The 22,843-nt window shown below is 39.5% G+C and overlaps 1 protein-coding gene across 1 annotated transcript; it reads right to left on the bottom strand.

Moving 5' to 3' along the window:
- Positions 1 to 193: 193 nt before the first annotated feature.
- LOC118652017 (NKG2-D type II integral membrane protein) lies at positions 194 to 15,359 on the bottom strand. The gene is made up of 8 exons (XM_036301799.1): positions 15,227 to 15,359; positions 14,001 to 14,103; positions 11,358 to 11,465; positions 6,747 to 6,839; positions 6,498 to 6,533; positions 5,640 to 5,791; positions 5,211 to 5,314; positions 194 to 494 (listed from the first exon to the last, which is right to left on the bottom strand). The coding sequence occupies exons 2-8, from the start codon at positions 14,041 to 14,043 to the stop codon at positions 377 to 379; spliced, it is 654 nt and encodes a 217-aa protein (XP_036157692.1). The 5' UTR covers positions 14,044 to 14,103; positions 15,227 to 15,359; the 3' UTR covers positions 194 to 376.
- Between the last annotated feature and the right edge of the window lie 7,484 nt (positions 15,360 to 22,843).

Genomic DNA, 22,843 nt, shown 5'->3' with positions numbered 1-22,843 from the left:
GCTTTAAGTGTATTTAATTTTCAAATGTATTGTTTGAAAGTTTTAAAAGCCTTATTAGTTTAATATTTGTGAATATTTAATATATTAAATCATAGTTTAAAATTTACTTCTACCATAGGTATTATCAACAGTTTATTAAAATTAAAAATGAATTTATTCATCACTCAATAATTTAAAAATAAATGAAACATTGTTACAGAAGATATATCATTTAATTGTTAGTTTTTATTTGCTGCAAATATAAGGCTTATGGCGTGTCAGATGAAAAAATATATAATAAATATTGGTGGCATTTTCTTCTGAATGTTTTCTTCATGAAGAAAGTCAGAAAATGGCGTTTTATTTTGAAATCCTTTATATTTTATAAATCAACTCTTCACACAATCCTCTGCATGCAGATGTATATGTTTGGAGTTAAACAGTTTTCTGTGTAACCTTTAAAACTTGAACCGTAAACTGCACAGCTTCCGTTTGCCATGTCAACCATTGTTATTCTAGATTAGAGAAAAAAGAAATTACATGTATGATTACATTAATGCAGAAAAATAATTAAATACTATTTACTTAAGTATAGGTACTGAAATAATATCATTATAGCAGATTTAAGAACTATGCCTGGCCTTTTTAATTTATAGATAAGCAAAATATAACCAACTGAGGTAATAAATGTAAAAATTGCATTCTATTATAAATTAGGTGCTACTATTTTATTTTATTTTTAAAATATATTTTATTGATTTTTTTTACAGGAAGAAGGGAGAAAGAATAGAGAGTTAGAAACATCGATCAAAGAGAAACATTGATCAGCTGCCTCCTGCACACACCCACAAACAAGGTACATGCCCTTGACTGGAATTGAACCTGGGACCCTTCACTCCGCAGGCTGACTCTCTATCTACTGAGCCAAACCAGTTAGGGCTGTGCTACTATTTTTATATACTGGAAATTAGTCAATGTGGAAAGTCTGGAATCTCTTTATATGTGTACCCATCCTATATAATAAAAGCTTAATATGCTGTGTCCAGGTGTCTGGTCGACCATTCAACCAATCAAAGAGTAATATGCTAATGATATGCTAGGGCCACTCACCACTCACTATGATGTGCACTGACCACCAGGGGGCAGATGCTCTAACCGGTAGGTTAGCTTGCTGCTGGAGTCCGGCCAATCGGGACAAAGTGAGATGGGCCAGACACACCCTGGAGCCCTCCCGCAGTTCCTCCCCAGCTGACCAACCTCCTTCGTCCTGCCCCAGCCTTGATTGTTCACCAGTGAGTTCCCTCGGCCTGACCTGTGCCCTCTTGTAATCTGGAACCCCTCGGGGATGTTGCAGAGCCAGTTTCAGCCCCATCCTGCAGGCCAGGCTGAGGGTCTCCTCTGGTGCACAAATTTGTGCACTGGGCCTCTAGTGTGAAATAAAAGCTTTAAAATGTTTTTAAAGAAATATTTGGTTAGAAATAAATTTAGAATTCCATGTCATGTTTTGTGAAAAATGTACAATATTCTTCAGATATGTGTAATTTTACTTTTAAAAATTTTATTATAAAATCCTCCAGTATATACAAAACATACATACATAAGGGTGTGTGTGTGTGTGTGTGTGTGTGTGTGTGTGTGTGTGTGTGTGGTTAGGCATAATTATACATGTATATCTATTTTACTCGAGGATTTCAGTATTTTTTTAGTTATATAGTTAATGTAATAAATAATGATTTGTTTTCTGCCAGGAATAGGTAGAAAGATAAGGCTGAGGAAAGAATGACGATTTTACTTCCATATGAAGTTGACACCACTAAAGGACTGTGGCCTGATTTGTGTAGACAGAGATCATTATTTCTGTCTACACAAAAACAACTAGCCACTATCAGAGAACAAAGTTAAGGTATACTTGGTAACAGCTCTTAGTTGGTCTCAATCTATGCACATTAGAAGCTCATTCTTTCTAATCTGACTCTATTCATGTGTTTCTTTAATTTCTGTGTTTGTTTACCTATGCCATTCTCATCACATTTCTGCCAGAATATGGGTTACATGGGCTTTACATATTAACTATATTTCTAACTAAAGTGTGAAGCTTTTAAAAGAGTTATGGTCTATTGATCTCTGCAGTTATCTCTGCATAGTTTATGGAAAGTGAGTAGCACTCAATCAGTATTTGTCACATTCATAAACAGAAGTTTAGTATGCTAGTTGTTTTATTTACAAACTGGATTTTTATACTTGCAGAGTGGATAAAAGTGAGATAAAATGATAAAAAATCTTATTAGTAGTCCCAGAGAACAAACTCTTTTTTTGTCATCCATACAGATCAATTCTAAGTTATACAGGGACCCATACAAAATTTCAGAAATAGTATGTGAAGTGTGGATAAATAGAACAGACTGACAGGTCTCAGAGGGAAGGAAGATTGGGAGGATGGGAAGAGATCAACCAAAGAATATATATACATACTAGAGGCCTGGTGCATGAAATTCATGCACGGGGAGTGGGGGAGTCCTTCAGTTCAGCCTGCACCCTCTCCCAATCTGGGACTGCTGTCTCCTAACGTCTTGCCTGCCTGCTTACCTGATTGCCCCAACCACTTGCCTACCTGCCTGATCGCCCCTAATCACTCTGCCTTGTGCCTGTTCACCCCTAATCATTCTGCCTGCCTGCCTGCCTGCCTGATCACCCCGACTCCTCTGCATGCCTGCCTGATCACGCCTAAACACTTGCCTGCCTGACTGATCGCCCCTATCCACTTGCCTGCCTGCCTCATCACCCCTCACTGCCTCTGCCTGCATGATGCCCCTAACAGCTCTCCTGCCTGCCTGATTCCCCTCACCACTCTGCCTGTCTACCTGATAACCCCTAACTGCCTCTGCCTGCCTACCAGCCTGATGCCCCTAATTGCTCCCCTGTCTGCCTGATCATCCCTAACCCCCTCTGCCTCAGCCCCTGCCACCTCGGCTTAGTCCAGATGGATGTCTGGAATGATGTCCAGAAGGTCATTCAGCTGTCCAGTTTAATTAGCATATTATGTTTTTATTAGTATAGATAGGCTTAACCCATGGACATGAAAAATAATGTGATGAACGCCTAGATGGGGTGGAGGCAGGGTGGAGAAAAGAAAAGGGAGAGAAAGTGAGGAACATCTGTAATAGAGTCAACATTAAAAAAAAGTTAGATCAGAGTCCGATCCATAAAAAACAATATCAATAATTGCAAGTAGATTCAAGTCACAAAGTATGTTTGTTGATCAAAATGGAATTAGACATTGATAACAAATATCTCTGGGAAATTCTCAAATGTTATAAACTAACACTTGAAAATTTCATGCATCAGAGAACAATGTAAAAGGGAATTTAGAACTATTTTGGAATGAATGAAAATGAAAATAAATAGCTCAGAAATGTGGGAATTCTGCAAAATCATCTCAAATATTAGTAGCATGAATGCTTTGATTAGAAAATATCTAATATATGGATCCTACCCATATGTTAGTTTTTGTGATAAGAAACTAGAGAAAGAAAAGTTAGCCCTGAGTTAGAAGATAATAAAGATCAGAGCAGAAATTAATTAAATAAAAAATGAAAGATGAATGTTAAATTAGCACAGAAAAGATGCTCAATATCATTAGTCATGAAGAAAATGCAAAATTCAAACCACTATACACATTAGAATGGATAAAATTTAAGAAACTGATCATAACAATTATTGACCAAGATGTTGAGCAACTCTTAAGTCTCACACACTGCTAATTGGATTGTAAAATTGCACAAGCCTTTTGGATAACAGTCTGGCAGTCTCTTAAATAGTTAAACATATTCTATCTAATTAAAGAGTAATATGCAAATTAACCATTACTCCATCACACCATCACAAAGATGGCATTGGCCATGGAGCTGGAGAGAGCAGGAGGCTTGGATTGCCCCTGGTGATAGAGGAAGCCAAGCTTCCCGCCTGCCTTGGCTGGCCCTCCACTCTGCTCAAGGCTACAAAGTTTCAGTTATAGAAGATAAATTAATCCCAGAAAAAAAAGATAAAGAAAAAAAAGGAGAGGCTGGAATTTGGGCTGCTTGGGGGTGTGGCCAGCCTGCAAACAGCCATCAGCCCCTCACCCAGGCTGGCTAGGCACCCCAGGAGGACCCTCCCATGATCCAGGACACCCTTCAGGGCAAACCAGCCAGCTCCACCCGTGCACCAGGCCTCTATCCTATATAATAAAAGGGTAGTATGCAAATTGACCCCAACAGCAGAACAACTGGGAATGACTGGCCACCTATGACACACTGGCCACCAGGGTGCAGACGCTCAATGCAGGAGCTGCCCCTTGGTGGTCAGTGCACTCCCACAGAAGGAGCCTGCTCAGCCACAAGCCAGGCTGTAGGCTGTCAGCACAGCGGTGGTGGTGGGAGCCTCTCCCGCCTCCTCAGCAGTGCTAAGAATGTCTGACTGCAGCTTACGCCTGCTTCCCGCTGGCAAGTGGACATCCCCCAAGAGCTCCGGCTGCCAGAGGGATGTCTGACTTCCAGCTTAGGTCTGATCTCCCTGGGAGCGGACCTAAGCCAGCAGGTGGACATCCCCTGAGGGGTCCCAGACTGCGAGAGGGCACAGGCCAGGCTGAGGGACTCAGCCGAGTGCACAAATTTTTGTGCACCCGACCTCTAGTATTTATTATAAGACCCATCTGTTTCTCTCCTGCGTATTTATGTAAGAAAAAGAAGAGCCTCTGCTCATACAATGTCTTGCACACATATGTTCATAGCAAGTAGCTTGCACAGTATTTAGCACATAGCAAACACTTAATTTTACTCATTTTTATGGGTACTGGCTGCTTCCCACTGTACTAAATCTAGGCCTGACTCAATTAGCATATGGCAGTTTTGGACTGACTATTAGCATATGGCAGTGGTCGGCAAACTGCAGCTGGTGAGCCACATGCAGCTCTTTGGCCCCTAGAGTGTGGCTCTACCACAGAATACCATGTGCAGACACGGACATACAGTGAGATTGAAACTTCGTGGCCCATGCGCAGAAGTCGGTATTTTGTGGAAGAGCCACACTCAAGGGGCCAAATAGCCACATGTGGCTCGCGAGCTGCAGTTTGCCGACCACTGGCATATGGGATGTCCTGGCATTGTGTCAAGGAAAATGTGGTGGTTCAGTGATCATAAGAATAGCTTAGAGGCAAATCCACAACTAGAGACCTACTATAGGTACAGACTTACTGATCAGAAGCCAGAATGGAGCCATCTTCCCACTGCCAGTTTCCGTTTGTGGAATTCTTTTTCAGTCCCATCCAATGGTAGGACTTTAGCAATTTAAAGATATCCTATTGGAAATCACAAATAAAGTCAATTCTCAGAATTGTATTAAATACAAGGCTATGATTAAATACAAATCATTTAATCATTTTCCCCACAGTTGAGGAAACTGCATTCTGTCCTCTTTCAGAATTCTAACTTCAACAACACATATACTATATAATTCCTGAAATTTTTGTGATTTTTTATTTTTAATATAGAAGAATATGGAGTTGATGTATCAGAGCCTTGTGCCTCTATTATATTTCAATATAATATTCAGGTTCATATTCCAGAGAGTTGCCACATATGGTAGGACTGAATATAGGCAGATGAATTAAAACAATATTTTACCTGGTCCTCTTGGCTGTATATCTTCAGGAGACTAGAATTTTGAGACATGCAGGAAGCTTGGCTCTGAAACCAGTTCTTGCTCTCATTAAAAAACTTGTAGCAGTTGTTTCCGTAACATAGCCAGTTTTTAGGACATGGGCCACAGTAACTTTCTAGAAAGTGAGAATATGTTACTAATTCTGCACATGTCTAAATATTATATTAGATTTTTTTTTTTGAGACAGAGTAAATACTTTTTTTATTCTAACTCTACAATTCCAAATATTAGACCATTATGGTCATACCCACTGACATATGTCTATATTTATAGATAGATATGCCAAAACTATGTTTTCTACTTTTTAAAATTACTCCTTCACTGTAAAAAATAAAATAAAATTTAAAAAGCCGTATTGGCCCTGTCTGGTTTTGCTCAGTGGATAGAGCATTGGCCTGAGGACTGAAAGGTCCCAGGTTCGATTCTAGTCAAGGGCATGTACTTTGGTTGCGGGCACATACCCAGTAAGGGTGTGCAGGAGGCAGCTGATCCATGTTTCTCTCTCATTGATGTTTCTGACTCTCTATCTCTCTCCCTTCCTCTCTGTAAGAAATGAATAAAATATATTTTAAAAAAATAAATAAAATAAAGTGGAATAGTGAATTGTGGACCAGAATTCATTTTCTTTTACATTTTCTTTTTATTACAGTTATTGGGGTGAGATTGGTTAATAAGATTATATAGGTTTCAAGTGTAGATTTCTATAATACATGATCTTTCTTATAAACTTTTCTGTCAGCAGCATTGGATACATGCCTAAACCCCTGTATACATAGATACATGCAATTTGTGCTTCCAGATATTAGAAAACTTTCTCTTACCGTTCAAGGAAATTGGCACTGCTTGGTTGAATAACGCTGTTAAAATAATCATAATTATTGGAAAGTTATGTGTTGTGACATAGTTCAAGCAAAAATAAAAATATATGACAAGTTTCTGGACTAATAGCTAAAATATAAAGGCACATTAAATGTTGCTAGTTTATGTTTCTGTCCTGCTGAATATTAATCAAAGTAATGTAGTACATTCGTTAGATCAACAATGCTATCTATGTCTCTGTTATCACTTACAATTTATGATGATGGCACTCCATATCGTTACCATTACAATGAAACGGATTCCCAGAGCTACAGCAATGCACCGGGTAAGGAAAAATGCAGATGCTGTTAAAGAAAAAAGAGTGAGAAAAAGCAGAAAGGGTTCTGGTATTTTTATGTTTAATGTAGACATTAGAGTGTTTTCTATGTAGGAGTGATACTAGTGTTTTTTCCTCATATATTTTCTCAGGACAGGTAAAAGAAGTACTTTGTAAATTATTAAAAATAAAATTTTAAAATCTACTATTTTCTCCTATTTCTCTCTACAAGTTCCCCAGAATAACTCATGGTTAAATTTACATTTTTTAAATTTCTGTGACACCAATCCCAAATCCCTATGTATTAAAAAAAGAAAGCACAGAAATTGCAGGCATTATATGTGTGTTGTTTAAGTTGGAATTCTGCCAGAAGACAGAATGCATTCTTTCCAACTGTGAGAAAAATGGACAGTTTCTCTAAACCCCTTTTAAAAACATATATTTAAGAAACTATACAAAATATTCTATGATTATTTTTACTTAAGAGAATACCGTAGTCATTATTCTAATCATGTCTTATGAAGCTGTCAAATTTTTATAAATAGCTGCTTGCATTGTGTTTTATTGCTATATGGACAAAAATCTTATTATTGAAAGACTTTGAAATTTTTCCAATGCATATTTAAATTGTTTCTTAGTTTTCACTAAGGAATAATTATATACATAATATTTCATACACACCCATGCAACTGTTTTAGTAACCCTCTAGGAAAAATTCCATAAGAATTATTACTGAGTCACAGAACATTTTTTAAAAATTTTTTAAAAGATTGAAAATTTCAGTCCAAAGAGGCTCTATCAACTAATGTTGTACCAAATATAGATTTCAAAGCCTTTTTGCTCACTCTTTTTTTCTGCATTAAACATTATTTAGAATTTTAAATATATAAATCTGATGAGCAATATTATTTAAAGTTTTATAACTTCATTTTTCTTGTTATAAATAAAAAGACAACAAAGGATTACACATCTTGTATTATGATTGTCATGTGCTTATTTTATTTCTTTGAGACTTCTCATATTTGTATTAAGTTTTTTCTCACTTTTAAGTTGAGAATATTAGTTCATTTATTGTCATATGTTTTGCAATATTCATCTTAGATTTCATTTTTGTTTTAACTTAACTTATGATACTTAGGGGTGTTTAAATGGATAATAGTTGACTTGCTCAAACCATTAATCTTGTTTGATATTAATAAAATGCTTTGTTTATTTTGAGTTTATAAAATAAAGCTTCCATCATAAGTTATATAGCTTCCTTTTTTAATTGGGTCTATTTGGTGTGTGTATGTGTGTGTGTAATAAATGAGGTAGAAACTCAAATTTATAAAAAATTTTATTTTCCAAATGGTTACTGAATTTTTCTAATCCTATTTAGTGAATAAATCAATATATTCTCATTGATATGAAATATTACCTTTAGCATATAATACATTCTTATGTGTTTAAATTTTTCCTATATTCTCTAATCTGTCTTTCCACTCAAACTACATATAAAATATCCCTCTTTAATAGTATACTTGAGTACTTATAGTGTCCACAATATTATATTACATTTCTTTTTGAAAAATATATTATCAATCATTGCACTTCATTATGCCTTAAAAACCTTAAAATGAGCTTTTCAAGAACCTACTATGTTAAAATATAGTACATTAGCCCCACTGGTTGCTCAGTTGGTTGAACATTGCTCTATACATCAAAATGGTTTCGTGTTGATCCCAGTTGGGTGCCTATGGGAGGCAACTGATGGATGTTTCTCAATGTTTTGCTTTTCTCTCTCTCTGCCGGGGTCCAACCCCAGCAGGTCCAAGGGTCCCCAAAGGTGTGGACGGAGTCGGCGAAGAAGGAATGACATGGAGACAGCGTTCAGTTGATCAGCAGCCTAGCCAGGATCTCTAGCCAGGATCTCCAGCCAAGTTCTGGTCTGGATCTCCAGCGAAGCTCTGGTTAGGATCTCCAGCCAGGTTCTGTGTCCATGTTCTCTTGCTAGGTTCTCCAGCCAGGTTCTGTAGCCATGTTCCCTCGCTAGGTTCTCCAGCCAGGTTCTGTCCAGGTTCTCCAGCCAGGTTCAGTCACCAGGTTCTAGTCAGGTTCTCTTGCCAATTTCTGTAGTCAGGTTCAGTCCAGGATCTTTTGCCATGTTCTCTCCAGCGAAGTTCCTCTGTCTCCAGGTTCTGTGTAGGTTCTGTCTTCTTGGTTCTGTCTTCTAAATTCTGTCTTCTAAGTTCTGTCTTCTAAGTTCTGTCTTCTAAGTTCTGTGTTGTTAAATCTGTATTTATACCAGTTGATTCCAATCCTATCAATCTCTATTACAAAGGTTAGGGAGTTTCTTATCTCCATTCCAGGGAGTAAAGATTATGTAGCTTAAGCATGATTGTTCGTAGTTAAAGTGATTAACTACCCACCTGGCACTTAGTTAAGGGGTTTTATTCCCTCCCTAACTTCAGGGGAAAATCCCTACCTGGGAAACAACCTTTCTCAAAGAGGTGACCTTGGTTAAAACACAAAGCGCCAAGAAGGTGAGCAAACATATTAAGAACAGTATGCCATAGACGCCAGGTCCCTTGAAACAGCAAGGATGGACCGGCTCCTGGCATCTCTCTTTCCCTCTCTCCCACTCTCTCTCCTTTCCTCTTCATCTCTCTCTGAAACCAATTTTAAATATATATTTCAACAGAATCACAGTAAATGTATAGAGAGATAACTTACATCTTTAAACTGTCTTTTATCCTTGAATAGTGTCTTTTTCCATTATGTATGTCTTATTTTATGTTCATTTGTACAATTTTAAAGTAATAAATTTACTTCCAGTATTTTTCATTAAATTGTTTATCTCTGATTTTTGGCCTTATAAATATGGCATTTTCCTTTTTATCACATTTTCCTGACTTTTGTAGTTTAGTAGACAGTTAATTTTTACCTATTATTTTTAAACAAATCCACACATCAGATTTCCTTACTGTTTGTAATTTTTTGGCATGAAGCTTTTAAAGGCTCTTAAAATATTTAAAATCATATATTTTTTTGCTAATAATATTAATTTTGCCTTTTATTCTAATTTCAGATTATTTGCTTTTTTATTTTCTTGGTTATGTATGTTGGCTAGCACCAACAAAGCAATCAATGTTAATCAATAATAATAATAAAAATTATTGCCTTTTTCTAACTATAATGAAAATGCTATTAACATTTATCAATAAGTATAATGATAGCTTTTGAACATAAATCTTAAAGTAGGGCTTATGTTCTAATGGTTTTAAAAGTTAAGTTCTTGCCCTAACCGGTTTGGCTCAGTGGATAGAGCATTGGCCTGCAGACTCAAGGGTCCCGGGTTCAATTCCGGTCAAGGGCATGTACCTTAGTTGCGGGCAGATCCCCAGTGGGGAGTGTGTAGGAGGCAGCTGATTGATGTTTCTCGCTCATCGATGTTTCTAACTCTCTATCCCTCTCCCTTCCTCTCTGTAAAAAATCAATAAAATATATTTTAAAAGTTAAGTGCTTTTGAATTAAGAATTCATATTGAGCCCTGGCTGGTGTGGCTCAGTTGGTTGGGCGGGCGCCACCCTGTGCACCAAAAGGTTGTAGGTCTTTTCCTGGTCAGGGCACATTCCCAGGTTTCAGGCTGGATCTCCACTAGGGGGCGTGTAGGAGGCAACCTATCAATCTTTCCCTCTCACATGGATGTTTCTCTCTTCCCCACTCCCTTTCTCTCTCTAAAAACTAATTTAAAAAAATAATTCGTATTGATTTTTTATCCAAAACCTTTTCAGCATTATGCACATGATCTATAATCCTTGATTATTACATCTAGCACATTTTCATTTCTATAGTTAACTCTTGAAAGTGTTGCTATTTGATAATAATTTATTTTTTAACATTTAATTCAGGGCCTGGAACCTTTTTTTCAGCAAGGGCCATTTGGATATTTACAACATCATTCACGGGCCATACAAAATTATCAACTTAAAACGTACCCTGCTATATTTGATCAAACATTTAATTGAGTCACCCCAGACCAAATGATTTCTCAGGCCTTATGTAGCCTGTGGGCTCGACGTTCCCCACCCCTGATTTAATTTAAATTTATAATGAGATTAGTCTGTTGTTTTCTTTTTTTGTGTAAACTATTTCAGGCTTCATTTTCAATCATACTCTGCCTTGATAAAGGATAGAGAGCATATCTTCTTCACCACACAGAAATCTTTGCTGCAATATTCTTTAAATACATAACACTGAAGAATATTTTGTATATCTTTTCTGTTTTCCATTTCTATTTACTCCTCCTTACAGCTAAATGTTCAGTGATCCCTTAGAAATTGCTGTCTCAATTGTCATTATTATGATAATCTTATAATTTTTAAGGCATGGAAAAATTCTAAACTCAATAGTTTTTGCTCATTTTATTATATATTCCAATATTATATTAGAATTAAATCTCACTTCTGCTTTTCTCATAAAGGTAAAATATACTGAATGTTTACCACTGATAACCACAGAGTTCCCAATTTTCACCTCAAGATGATGAATGAAACATATTACTTACAGTTTTCTCCACATGTATTTGTGATTAATGTGGATCTTTTCTTCTCCCGTGGTGTAGAAGCAGCATGATTTACAAGTTTAAATTTATAATTATGGGATTCATGTGTCTCTGGAGAAAAACAATTTAGACAGGATGAGTCATGGCCTTTCTGTCACTTGGGTTATAATTTTTATAAGCCTTAACTTGCCATTTCTTTTTGAAGTATAACATCAATGTAGGTTTGTTTTATGTTAATTCATTATGATTTTTACACTTTGTAGTATAAATAAGATTATATTTATTCAATAGCAAAATATGTTTAGGAAGATCCTATGTGCTATTAAAACTAGTTAGTTCTTAATGTGTAATAAAATTTAACATTGAAATAAAGACACAGTATAGTGAAAAAGACAGTGCCTTACTTAGGGAGTTAGACATGTTTATTTTACAAAGGCCATTTACTAAGTTAATAACTTCACAAATTGAACAAAAATGAAAGAAAAGAAAGAAGGAACAAAGGATGTCAATACAACCTGGTATGGCTATTTTTAAAAGTGAAATAAAATAATATGCACTTAGTATCAACAATGTCAGCCACAATAAAGGCTAGTGTGTCTAATTTTCTTCATAGTGAAGGATATACAAAAAATAAAATAGTAGTCTAAAGCTTTAGGATAGTGACAAAAAATCTTGCTTATGAGCAAAAAAAAAAGAAGTAATTCTTGAAGTAGTCAAAATTATTAAGTATGTAAAAGCCTTCTATAAATAAAACTAGAGGCCTGGTGCACAAAATTAGTGCATGACGGGGGAGCGGGGGGTTGTCCCTCAGCCCAGCCTGCACCCTCTTCAATCTGGGACCCCTCGAGGGATGTCTGACTGTCCATTTAGGCCCAATCCTGGCAGGCCTGGTTCCCCCGAACTTTCCTCCCCTGCAGGCCTGGTTCCCTCCAACTGCCCTCCCCTGCTGGCCATCTTGTGGTGGCCATCTTTGACGATATGGTGGTGGCCATCTTGTGTGTTGGAGTGATGGTCAATTTGCATATTACCTCTTTATTATATAGAATGTTAATGTTAATTACCTTTTATAACTAAAATTAAGCTGTACAGATAATATGTAAGTTAATTATTAAACACTAGAGGCCCGGTACACAAAAATTTGTGCACTCTGGGGGTGCCTATGCCCTTTTGCAGTGTGGGACCCCTCAGAGGATGTCCACCCCAGTGGGGACCCTTACCTCATGGAGGTTTGGGTGAGGGGCTGATGGCTGTTTTCAGGCTGGTCACACCCCTTTAGGGTGGGGGGTCCAAAACTGGGGTGCCTGGACAGTCTGGGTGAGAGGCTGAGGGCTGTTTTCAGGCTGGCCAAGCCCCCTGGTGACGTAAACTCCCAGCCTCTCCTTTTTTCTTTACTTTTCTTTTTTTACTATGGGATTTATTTACCTTCTATAATTGAAACTTTGTTGCCTTTAGCGAAGGCATGCAAAAGCTTGGATTCTTCCATCACCAGGGGCAACCCACTCCTGCTCGCTCCAGCTCCGTGGTCATGGCTGGCTGAAAGCAGGTATCTGGGATTTATTTACCTTCTATAATTGAAACTTTGTTGCTTTCAGTGGAGCTCAGAGCTGACTGTGGTAGGCGGGGAAGCTTGGCTTCCTCCATCACTGGAGCAAGCAAGCCTCCTTCTCGCTCCAGCTCTGTAGCTGCCAGCCGCCATCTTGGTTGGGTTAATTTGCATATAGTTGCTCTGATTGGCTGGTGGGTGTGGCTTAAGGCATAGTGAAGTTATGGTCAATTTACATGTTTGTCTTTTATTAGTGTAGATATGAAGAAGGTAGGTATTATTTTATGAATGAAGAAATTGAATCTTAGAGGTGGCCAATGATTTATTGCTTATCCTAGATAATAACAGCCCAGTGACCATAATGGCATACTGACCAGATCAACGCCTCTACCAGTCGCTATGAGGTGCATTTATTACCTCTTGGTTCCTCCCCCTGGCCTGCAGGCTCAGATCACTGGATGGTGAATAGGGAACCACAGGGAACCAGGGTGGTTGGCAGCAGGGGGGCAGGACTAGGGACTTGCAAGGGGAACCGGGTGGGTGGTGGCAGGACTGGGGACTGGCGAGCAGGCAGAAGATGGCTCTGATTGTAGGCTATGCCTAGGGACCCTACCTGCACACAATTTTGTGCGCTGGGCCCCTAGTCCAATATAATGTTACCAACTGTGAGTAATTTATAGTACTTTTAGTTTTAGAAGCATATTCAAATACATGTCATTTTATTTGAATATCATAAAATCTATTAAGATAAATGTCATATGTTTTATATCTCTACTTCCCAGAAAAGAAAATTTATTTACAGAGAGGTAGGGGATTGTCCCAGATCTCAAATCTAGAGACTGCTAAAAGTTGGACTAAATTCATTTCTTTTAACTACAAATTGTGATGCTGTCACTATTTCAGGCTAGGCAAAAAACCTTTCAAGCTTTTGAGACTTGATTTAAAATATAATATTAACATAATGTAAAATGAACATAAAATGAACATAAGTCAATACGAATAAATTGCTTTTCTACACATTACATGTTTGTATCAAATTCTGGGTATATTGAAATTATACACAGGCCAAACTATATATTTATGTGGAGAGTACTAGTACATACCCATGCTGTGAGGAGCCCACCGATCTCGGACCAGCCCCATCATCGAATTATGACTGTTTATCTACCACAGAGATTAATCCAAAGTCTTCATGTACAAACGTTCCTGAATAAAATAAAATCACACCTTTATTAAATTGCTTTCTGTTTTCTTTCAGTGTGATGATCATCTATTTTGATGGAGAAGTTGTATATAGAAAAATTTCCCCATGGCATATATATATATATATATATATATGAAAGAATGAAAATGCAGACTCATATCAAGCAATGTAAAATTATTTTTAAATTTATTTTTGTTATAAAATATAAAACAATTATTTTTAAAGTTGAAAAATATATTTTGTTTAAATTCACCTACTTTAAGATAGTTAATAAAAATGTTCCCATCACTGATATTGACTGATAGTTTTGTATTTACAATTTTATTTTATTTGGTGATAATTGCTTTCCTTGCAAGGTAAATTTGGGTAAGATACCTAAATGAATTTTTGTTGAATTACTTTTCTTTGTACATATTAATTCAAATTCCACCCCTATCATCCCTTTTCTTATTTACAACAAGTTATTATCAGCATTATCATTATCAAAGTAATCTCAGCTTTGTTTAAATACTAACATTTTCAGTGTCTAGATGAATTCTTGGAAAAAAAAATAGCAACTTAATAAATATGCATAGTGCTTAGATTTAAAAAATAAAACTAGTTTCATATTTAAACATGACAATTGAAAGCAACAGATATAATTTATTTTATTTTATAAGTAAAGTTGTCTATCATGTAAGATGAGTGCCTTGCATAAGAGAACAACACTCATAAAGATGAAAATTCAAATTGAAATTTATTTTTTTTAAATTCCCAAATGTTAAGAGTCATTCTTCTGGTTTTGTTTAGAGAAAAGGCTCATCTTAACTTTCGATTCTTTAAAAAAAACGAATCTTACTTATCTATAATTGAATAAAGTGAGCAAGGGTACCCTTTGGAAGTAATACCACTCCTTGCCTTCAGAAATTTTAACACCTAAGAAACGATTAGAATTACTTTGTTGTGTAAATATTTTTGGAAATATTTTTTGAGGTTTAAACCTCAAGAGTTTCTCCTTTTTTAAAAAAATAGTGTTAGAAACACACACAGACACACACACACACACACATAAACGTACACGCACACATACATGCACATACACACACACGCGTGCACATTCAGACACACACACACAAAAACACGCACCTCATCAGAGAAGGATCGTCCTGCTTCTTGTGAAAATTGAAAGTGGTGCAATGTCCTGAGTTCCCAATTTAGAACTGAAACAGGAAATGTTCAATCAACTTAGAAAAAATGACAGTTGTTCTAACTTCACTTTCCTGTTGAAAAGAAAAAAAGCATAAATCATAGTACTCCCATCTGTCTCTTCACTACAGAGAAGATTTTGCTAATTGGTGAAATAAATATTAGGTCCTAACAGTATTTTATGACCTATAAATATTGAATTCAGTGATAAAAAGTGTTCCAAAGTTTTAAGAAGCAGATGCTAAGATTACATAATCTCTTTCTGAATCAAAAGTAAAAAGTTATGAAAAATGGTTGTAAATTAACCGTATTAAAGAAAACAGAAAAGAAAATTAAACTTTTTAATCATCCTGTGCACATAAGTTTTAGTGGAATCAAGTATGCTTTATCATGTAAATTGGATTTATAGATATTTTTCATGTATATAAACATACTAGAGGCCCAGTGCATGAAAATTCATACATTGGAAGCAGAGTCCTTCAGCCCGGCCTACCCCCTCTCATAGTACAGGAGACCTCTGGGGCAGGAGGGGACATGGCTATCAGGGGAAGGCGACACCTCACCACACCTCTTTTGCGGCCACTGCCCGAGGCGCAAGCCTCAGCCAGCCCTGGTTACCTGTGCCTCAATTCAGCCCTGGGTGGCTGGTCTGCTGCTATCCGAGGTTTGCCTGTGCCTCAGGCCGGCCCTGGGAGGCTGATGGGCTGAGGGTACTGGCAGACTCCGGAGGCAGGCGCACAGAGTGGCTGGGCCTGACTGGAAGTGGGCCCGGCCTTGCTCTGCCTGCCACCCTGGTGGGGCTGAGGGGACTGGGCATTTCCATCTTGTATTGGCTGTGGGCTCCACCATATTTGAGGGTGAGGTAGCAATTAGCATATCTCCTCCTTAATAGATACTAGAGGCCTGATGCACAAAAATTTGTGCACTTGGGGAGGGGTTTCCCTCAGCCCGGCCTGTGCCCTCGTTCAGTCTGGGACCCCTCGGGGGATAACCACCTGCTGGCCAAGGCCCGCTCCCCAAGGGGATTGGGTCTAAGCTGGCAGTCAGACATCCCTCTGGCAGCCCGGGAGCCCTCGGGGGATGCCCAATTGGCAGCGGGGAGCAGGCCTAAGCTGTAGTCAGACATCCTTAATGCTGCTGAGGAGGCGAGAGAGGCTCCCACCACCAGTGCTATACTGGCAGCCTTTGGCCTGGCTTGTGGCTGAGCAGAGCTCCCCCTGTGGGAGCACACTGACCACCAAAGGGCAGCTCCTGCATTGAGTGTCTGCCCCCTGGTGGTCAGTGGGTGTCATAGTTACCAGTCATTCCCAGTCGTTCTGCTGTTACAGTCAATTTGCATATTACCCTTTTATTATACAGTGGAGCCTTGACTTATGAGTTTAATTCATTCTGTGATGGAGCTCGTAACTCAAATTACTCCTATGTCAAATCACTGTGACATTTGCTGCACCAACTAGCGGTGGGGTATCTGAAGCTGGCTTGTAACCCGAATTTTAGCTCGCAACTCAATTCAAAGCAAAAAATCGGCCAAGAGATGGCTCATATCTCGAAAAACTCATTAGGACACTTGTAAGTCAAGGCCCCATTTCATATGATAGAAGCCTGGTGAATGGTGGGGGCCAGCTGGTTTTCCCTGAAGGGTTTCTCAGATCATGGTGGGGGTCTCACTGGGTTGCCTGGCCAGCCTGGGTGAGTGACTGATGGCTGTTTGCAGGCTGGACACAGCCCCTTCAGGGTGGGGGTCCCCGCTGGGGTGCCTGGCCAGCCTAGGTGAGGGAATGATGGCTGTTTGCAGGCTGGCCACAGCCCATTCAGGTTAGGGGTCCCCCCTGGGGTACCTGGTTAACCTGGGTGAGGAGCTGATGGCTGTTTGCAGGCTGGCCACAGCCTCTTTAGTGTGGGGTTCCCCACTGGGGTGCCTGGCCAGCCTGGGTGAGGGGTTGATGGCTGTTTACAGGTTGGCCACAGTCCCTTCACGATGGGGGTGGTCCTGCTGGGGTGCCTGGCCAGCCTGGGTGAGTGGTTGATGGCTGCTTTCAGGCTTGCCAAGACCCCAGTGTGGACCCTCACCCCATGAAGATATGACCAGCCTGAGTGAGGGGCTGATGGCAGTTTTCAGGCTGACCATAGTCCCTTCACAATGGGGGTGGTCCTGCTGGGGTGCCTGGCCAGTCTGTGTGAGGAGCTGATGGATGTTTGCAGGCTTGCCACAGCTTCCAGCTACCCAAGCTCCCAGTGGAGGCTGGCTGGAAGCAAGTATCTGGGGTTTATTTATCTTCTATAATGGAAACTTTGTTGCCTTCAGTGGAGGCCAGAGCCGACCAGGGCAGCCAAACCTCCTGCTTGTTCCACCTCCATGGCTGCTGGAAGCCATCTTGGTTGGGTTAATTGGCATATAATTGCTCTGATTGGCTAGTGGGCATGGCTTGGGGTGTAGTGAAGATATGATCAATTTGCATGTTTCTCTTTTATTAGATTAGAGGCCTGGAGTTTATATATATATATATTAGAGGCCCAGTGCACAAAAATTTGTGCACTCAGGGTGGAGGGTCCCTCAACCCGGCCTGTGCCTTCTCGAAGTCTGAGACCCCTTGGGGGATGACCACTTGCTGGCTTAGGCCTGCTCCCCAGGGGATTGGGCCCAAGAAGGCAAAAAGACATCCCTCTGACAGCCTGGCAGCCCTCGGGGGATGTCCACTTTCCAGCGGGGAGCAGACCTAAGCTGCAGTCAGATATCCTTAGCCCTGCTGAGGAGGCAGGAGAGGCTCCCACCACCACTGCTGTACTGGCAGCCATCAGCTTGTCTTGTAGCTGAGCAGAGCTCCCACATGTGAGAGTGCCCTGACCACCAGAGGGCAGCTCCTGCATTGAGCCTCTGCCCCCTGGTGGTCAGTGTGTGTCATAGTGACCAGTCATTCCTAGTCTTTCTGCTGTTAGGTTCAGTTTGCATATTACCCTTTTACTATATAAGATAGAGGCCTGGTGCATGGTTGGGGGCTGGCTGGTTTACCCTGAAGGGTGTCCCGGGTCAGGGTGGGGGTCCCGCTTGGGTGCCTGGCCAGCCTGGATGAGGGGCTGATGGCTGTTTGCAGGTGGTCACACCCCCTTCAAGGTAGGGGTCCCCACTGGGGTGTCTGGCAAGTCTGGGTGAGAGGCTGAGGGCTGTTTTCAGGCTGGCAGGTGACTGAAGCTCCCAACCTCTCCTTTTTTTCTTTTTTTTTTTATTCTGGGATTTATTTACCTTCTATAGCTGTCACTGGAGCTGAGAGCCGACTCCAGCTCTGAGGCCTCGGCTGGCTGAAAGCAGGTATCTGGGGTTTGTTTGGCTTCTATAATTGAAACATTGTTGCTGTCCTGTTCGCTCCAGCTCTGAGGCCGTGGCAGGCTGAAATCAGGTATCTGGGGTTTGTTTAGCTTCTATAATTGAAACATTGTTGCTTCCGGAGCTCAGAGCCAGGCCACGGCAGGCAGGGAATCTTGGCTTCCTCCATCACTGGAGAAAGCAAGCCTCCTGTTTGCTTCAGCTGCCTGGCTGCCAGCCGCCATCTTGGTTGTCAGTTAATTTGCATATCATCCTGATTAACCAATGGGAAGCATAGTGGAGGTATGGTTAATTACCCTTTTTGTCTTTTATTAGATAGGATATATATGACTGATTGCCCCTAACAGCCTCTGCCTGCAGGCCTGATCGCCCCCAACTGCCCTCCCTTTCAGGCCTGATCCCTCCCAAATGCCTTCCCCTGATGGCCATCTTGTGGTGGCCATCTTTGACCTTATGGTGGTGGGTATCTTGTATGTTGGAGTGATGGTCAATTTGCATATTACGTCTTTCTTATATAGAATGCTAATGTGAATTACTTTTTATAACTAAAATTAAGCTAAAACATTGTACAGATAATATGTAAGTTAATTATTAAAAATATGAAGAAAGTAGGCATTATTTTATGAATTCAGAAATTGAATCTTAGAGGTGGCCAATAATTTATTGCTTATCCTAGATAATAACAGCCCAGTGACCAAAAAGGCATACTGACCAGATCAACTGCTCTAACAGTCGCTATGAGGTGCATTGATCACCTCTTGGTTCCTCTCCCTGGCCTGCAGGCTCAGATCACTGGATGGTGAATAGGGAACCACGGAGAGCCAGGGTGGGTGGCAGCAGCGGGGCAGGACTGGGGACTGGCAAGGGAAACCGGGTGGGTGGTGGCAGTGGGGCAGGACTGGGGACTGGAGAGCAGGCAAAAGATGGCTCTGATTGCAGGCTATGCCTAGGGACCCTACCTGCACACAATTTTGTGCGCTGGGCCCCTAGTTTAATATAATGTTACCAACTGTGAGTAATTTATAGTACTTTTAGTTTTAGAAGCACATTCAAATACATGTCATTTTATTTCAATATCATAAAATCTATTAAGATAAATGTCATATGTTTTATATCTCTACTTCCCAGAAAAGAAAATTTATTTACAGAGAGGTAGGGGATTGTCCCAGATCTCAAAACTAGAGACGGCTGAAAGTTGGATTAAGTTCATTTCTTTTAACTACAAATTGTGATGCTGTCACTATTTCAGGCTAGGAAAAAAAACCTTTCTAGCTTTTGAGACTAGATTTAAAATATAATATTAACATAATGTAAAATGAACATAAAATGAAAAGTCAATACGAATAAATTGCTTTTCTACACATTACATGCTTATATCAAATTATGGGTATATTGAAATTACACACAGGCCAAACTATATATTTATGTGGAGAGTACTAGTACATACCCATGCTGTGCGGAGCCCACTGATCTCAGACCAGCCCCATCATCGAATTATGACTGTTTATCTACCACAGAGATGAATCCAAAGTCTTTATGTACAAACGTTCCTGAATAAAATAAAATCTCACCTTTATTAAACTGCTTTCTGTTTTCTTCCAGTGAGGTGATCATCTATTTTATGGGAGAAGTGAGAATACATAAAAATTTCCCGCATATAGTTATAAAAAGGGAAGAAAGAAAATGAAGACTCATATCAAACAATGTAAAATTATTTTTAAATTTATTTTTGTTATAAAATAAAAAACAATTATTTTTAAAGTGGAAAAATATATGAGTTCGTTTAAATTCACCTACTTTAAGATACTTAATTAAAAATGTTCCCGTCATTGACATTGAATGATAGTTTTATATGTATAAATTTATTTTATTTGGTGATAATTGCTTTCTTTGCAAGGTAAATTTGGGTAAGGTACGTAAATGAATTTTTGTTGAATGTCTTTTCTTAGTACATATTAATTCAACTTCTGTCCCTATCATCTTTTTACTTATTTACAAGTTATTATCAGCATTATCATTAACAAACATAATCTCGCCTTTGTTTACTAACATTTTCAGTGTGTAGAAGAACTCTTGGAAAATAATAGCTATTTAATAAATATGCATAGTGCTTAGATTTTAAAAATAAACTAGTTTCATATTTAAACATGATAATTGAAAGCAACAGATATAATTTATTTTATTTTGTAAGTAAAGTTGTCTATCATGTAAGATGAGTGCCTTGCATAAGAGCACAACACTCATAAAGATGAAAATTCAAATTGAAATTCATTTTTTTTTAAATTCCCAAATGTTAAGAGTCATTCTTCTGGTTTTGTTTAGAGAAAAGGCTCATCTTAACTTTTGATTCTTTAAAAAATATATCCTACTTATCTATAATTGAATAAAGTGAGAAAGACTACACTTTGGAAGTAATAGCAGTCCTTGCCATGAGCAATTCTATATTACCACCTAAAAAACAATTAAAATTACTTTATTGTGTAAATATTTTTGGAAATACTTTCTTGAGGTTTAAACCTCAAGAGTTTCTCCTTTTTTGAATAATAATGTTAGAAATACACACACACACACACACACCACACAAACACACATGCACACGTACCTGATCAGAAAAGGATCGTCATGCTTCTTTGCCGGAGGAGGTCCATCCTTGCTGCTTCACACAGTCGCTGCAGGATAGAAACATCTGCACGGCATATGTTTCAAGGGACCTGGTGTATATAGCATGCTGTTCTTAATATTTTTGCTCCCCTTAGCGCTGTGTGTTTTAACCAAGGTCACCTCTCCGAGAAAGGTTGTTTCCCCAGGCAGGGATTTTTCCCTGAAGTTAGGGAGGGGATGAAACTCCTTAACTAAGTGCCAGGCGGGTAGTTAATCACTTTAACTACAAACAATCATGCTTAAGCTACATAATCTTTACTCCCTGGAATGGAGATAAGAAACGCCCTAACCTTTGGAATAGAAATTGACAGGATTAAAATCAACTGGTATAAATACGGATGTAACAAGACAATAAACAGCAGAACCTCTCTGGAGATCCAGACCAGAACTTGGCTGGAGATCCTGGCTGGAGATCCTGGCTAGGCTGCCGATCAACTGAACACTGTCTCCGTGTCCTTCCTTCTTCACCGACTCCGTCTATGCCTTTGGGAACCCCTGGACCTGCTGGGGTTGGACCCCGGCACTTCTTGTTAAAGATTGAAAGTGGTGCAATGTCCTGAGTTCCCAATTTAGAACTTTAAGAAGAGATATTCAATCAACTTAGAAAAACTGACAGTTATTCTAACCTCACTTTCCTGTTGGAAAAAAAAAAAAGCATAAATCATAGTACTCCCATCTGTCTCTTCACTACAGAGAAGATTTTTGGTGAAACAAATATTAGGTCCTAATAGCATTTTATGATTTATAAATGTTGAATTCAGTGATAAAAAGTGTCCCAAGGTTTTGAGAAGCAGATGGTAAGATTACATAATCTCTTTCTGAATCAAACGTAAAAAGTTATGAAACATGGTTGTAAATTAACTGTGTTAAAGAAAACAGAAAAGAAAATTAAACTTTTTAATCATCCTGTGCACATAAGTTTGAGTGGAATCAAGTATGCTGTGTCATGTAAATTCAAATTATATAATTTTACATGAAAATTCATGCACTAGAGAGGAGTTCATCAGCCTGGCCTGCCCCCTCTCACAGTCCAGGAGACTTCAGGGGCGAGAGGTGACCTGGCGATCAGGGGAAGGCAACACCCGACCACACCCCTGCTGCTTCCAATCCTGGCAGAGCAAGCCTCAGCCTGCCCTGGTTACCTGTGCCTCAGGCCAGCCCTGGGCAGCTGGTGGGCTGAGGGTACTGGCAGACTCTGGAGTCAGGTGCACAGAGTGGCTGGGCCAGACTGGGGGTGGGCCCGGCCTTGCAGTGCCTGCCACCCTGGCGGGGCTGAGGGGACTGGGCACTGCCATCTTGTGGCTGTGGGCGCCACCATCTTTAAGAGCGTGACAGTCAATTAGCATATTCCCTCCTTATTGGCTGTGGGCACCACCATCTTTGAGGGCGGGGCAGTCAAGTAGCATATTCCCTCCTTATTAGATATAATATGTGCACAGTCACAAAGACATATATTTACTAGAAGCCCAGTGCACAAAATTTGTGTATTGCAGTTAGGGGGGTGTTCCTCAGCCAGGCCTGCACCCTCCACAATCTGGGATGGCTGGCTCCTAACCCTTTGCCTGCCTGCCTGA

The sequence above is a fragment of the Myotis myotis genome, unplaced genomic scaffold (genome assembly GCF_014108235.1).
Source record: "Myotis myotis isolate mMyoMyo1 unplaced genomic scaffold, mMyoMyo1.p scaffold_m19_p_3, whole genome shotgun sequence".
Lineage (NCBI taxonomy): Eukaryota > Metazoa > Chordata > Mammalia > Chiroptera > Vespertilionidae > Myotis > Myotis myotis.
The sequence above is the reverse complement of the archived record's forward strand: the minus strand, read 5'-3'. Positions and strand labels throughout refer to the sequence as shown.

What these genes read in the sequence shown, in the direction of transcription:
- LOC118652017 (XM_036301799.1), bottom strand. Translation starts at nt 14,043, where the DNA reads ATGATGGGGCTGGTCCGAGATCGGTGGGCTCCTCACAGCATGG. An exon ending in GTGGGCTCCTCACAGCATGG is followed by an intron (nt 11,466 to 14,000) that starts GTATGTACTAGT and finishes GTTTTTCTCCAG; the next exon opens with AGACACATGAATCCCATAAT. An exon ending in TATACAGCCAAGAGGACCAG is followed by an intron (nt 5,315 to 5,639) that starts GTAAAATATTGT and finishes GATTTCCAATAG; the next exon opens with GATATCTTTAAATTGCTAAA.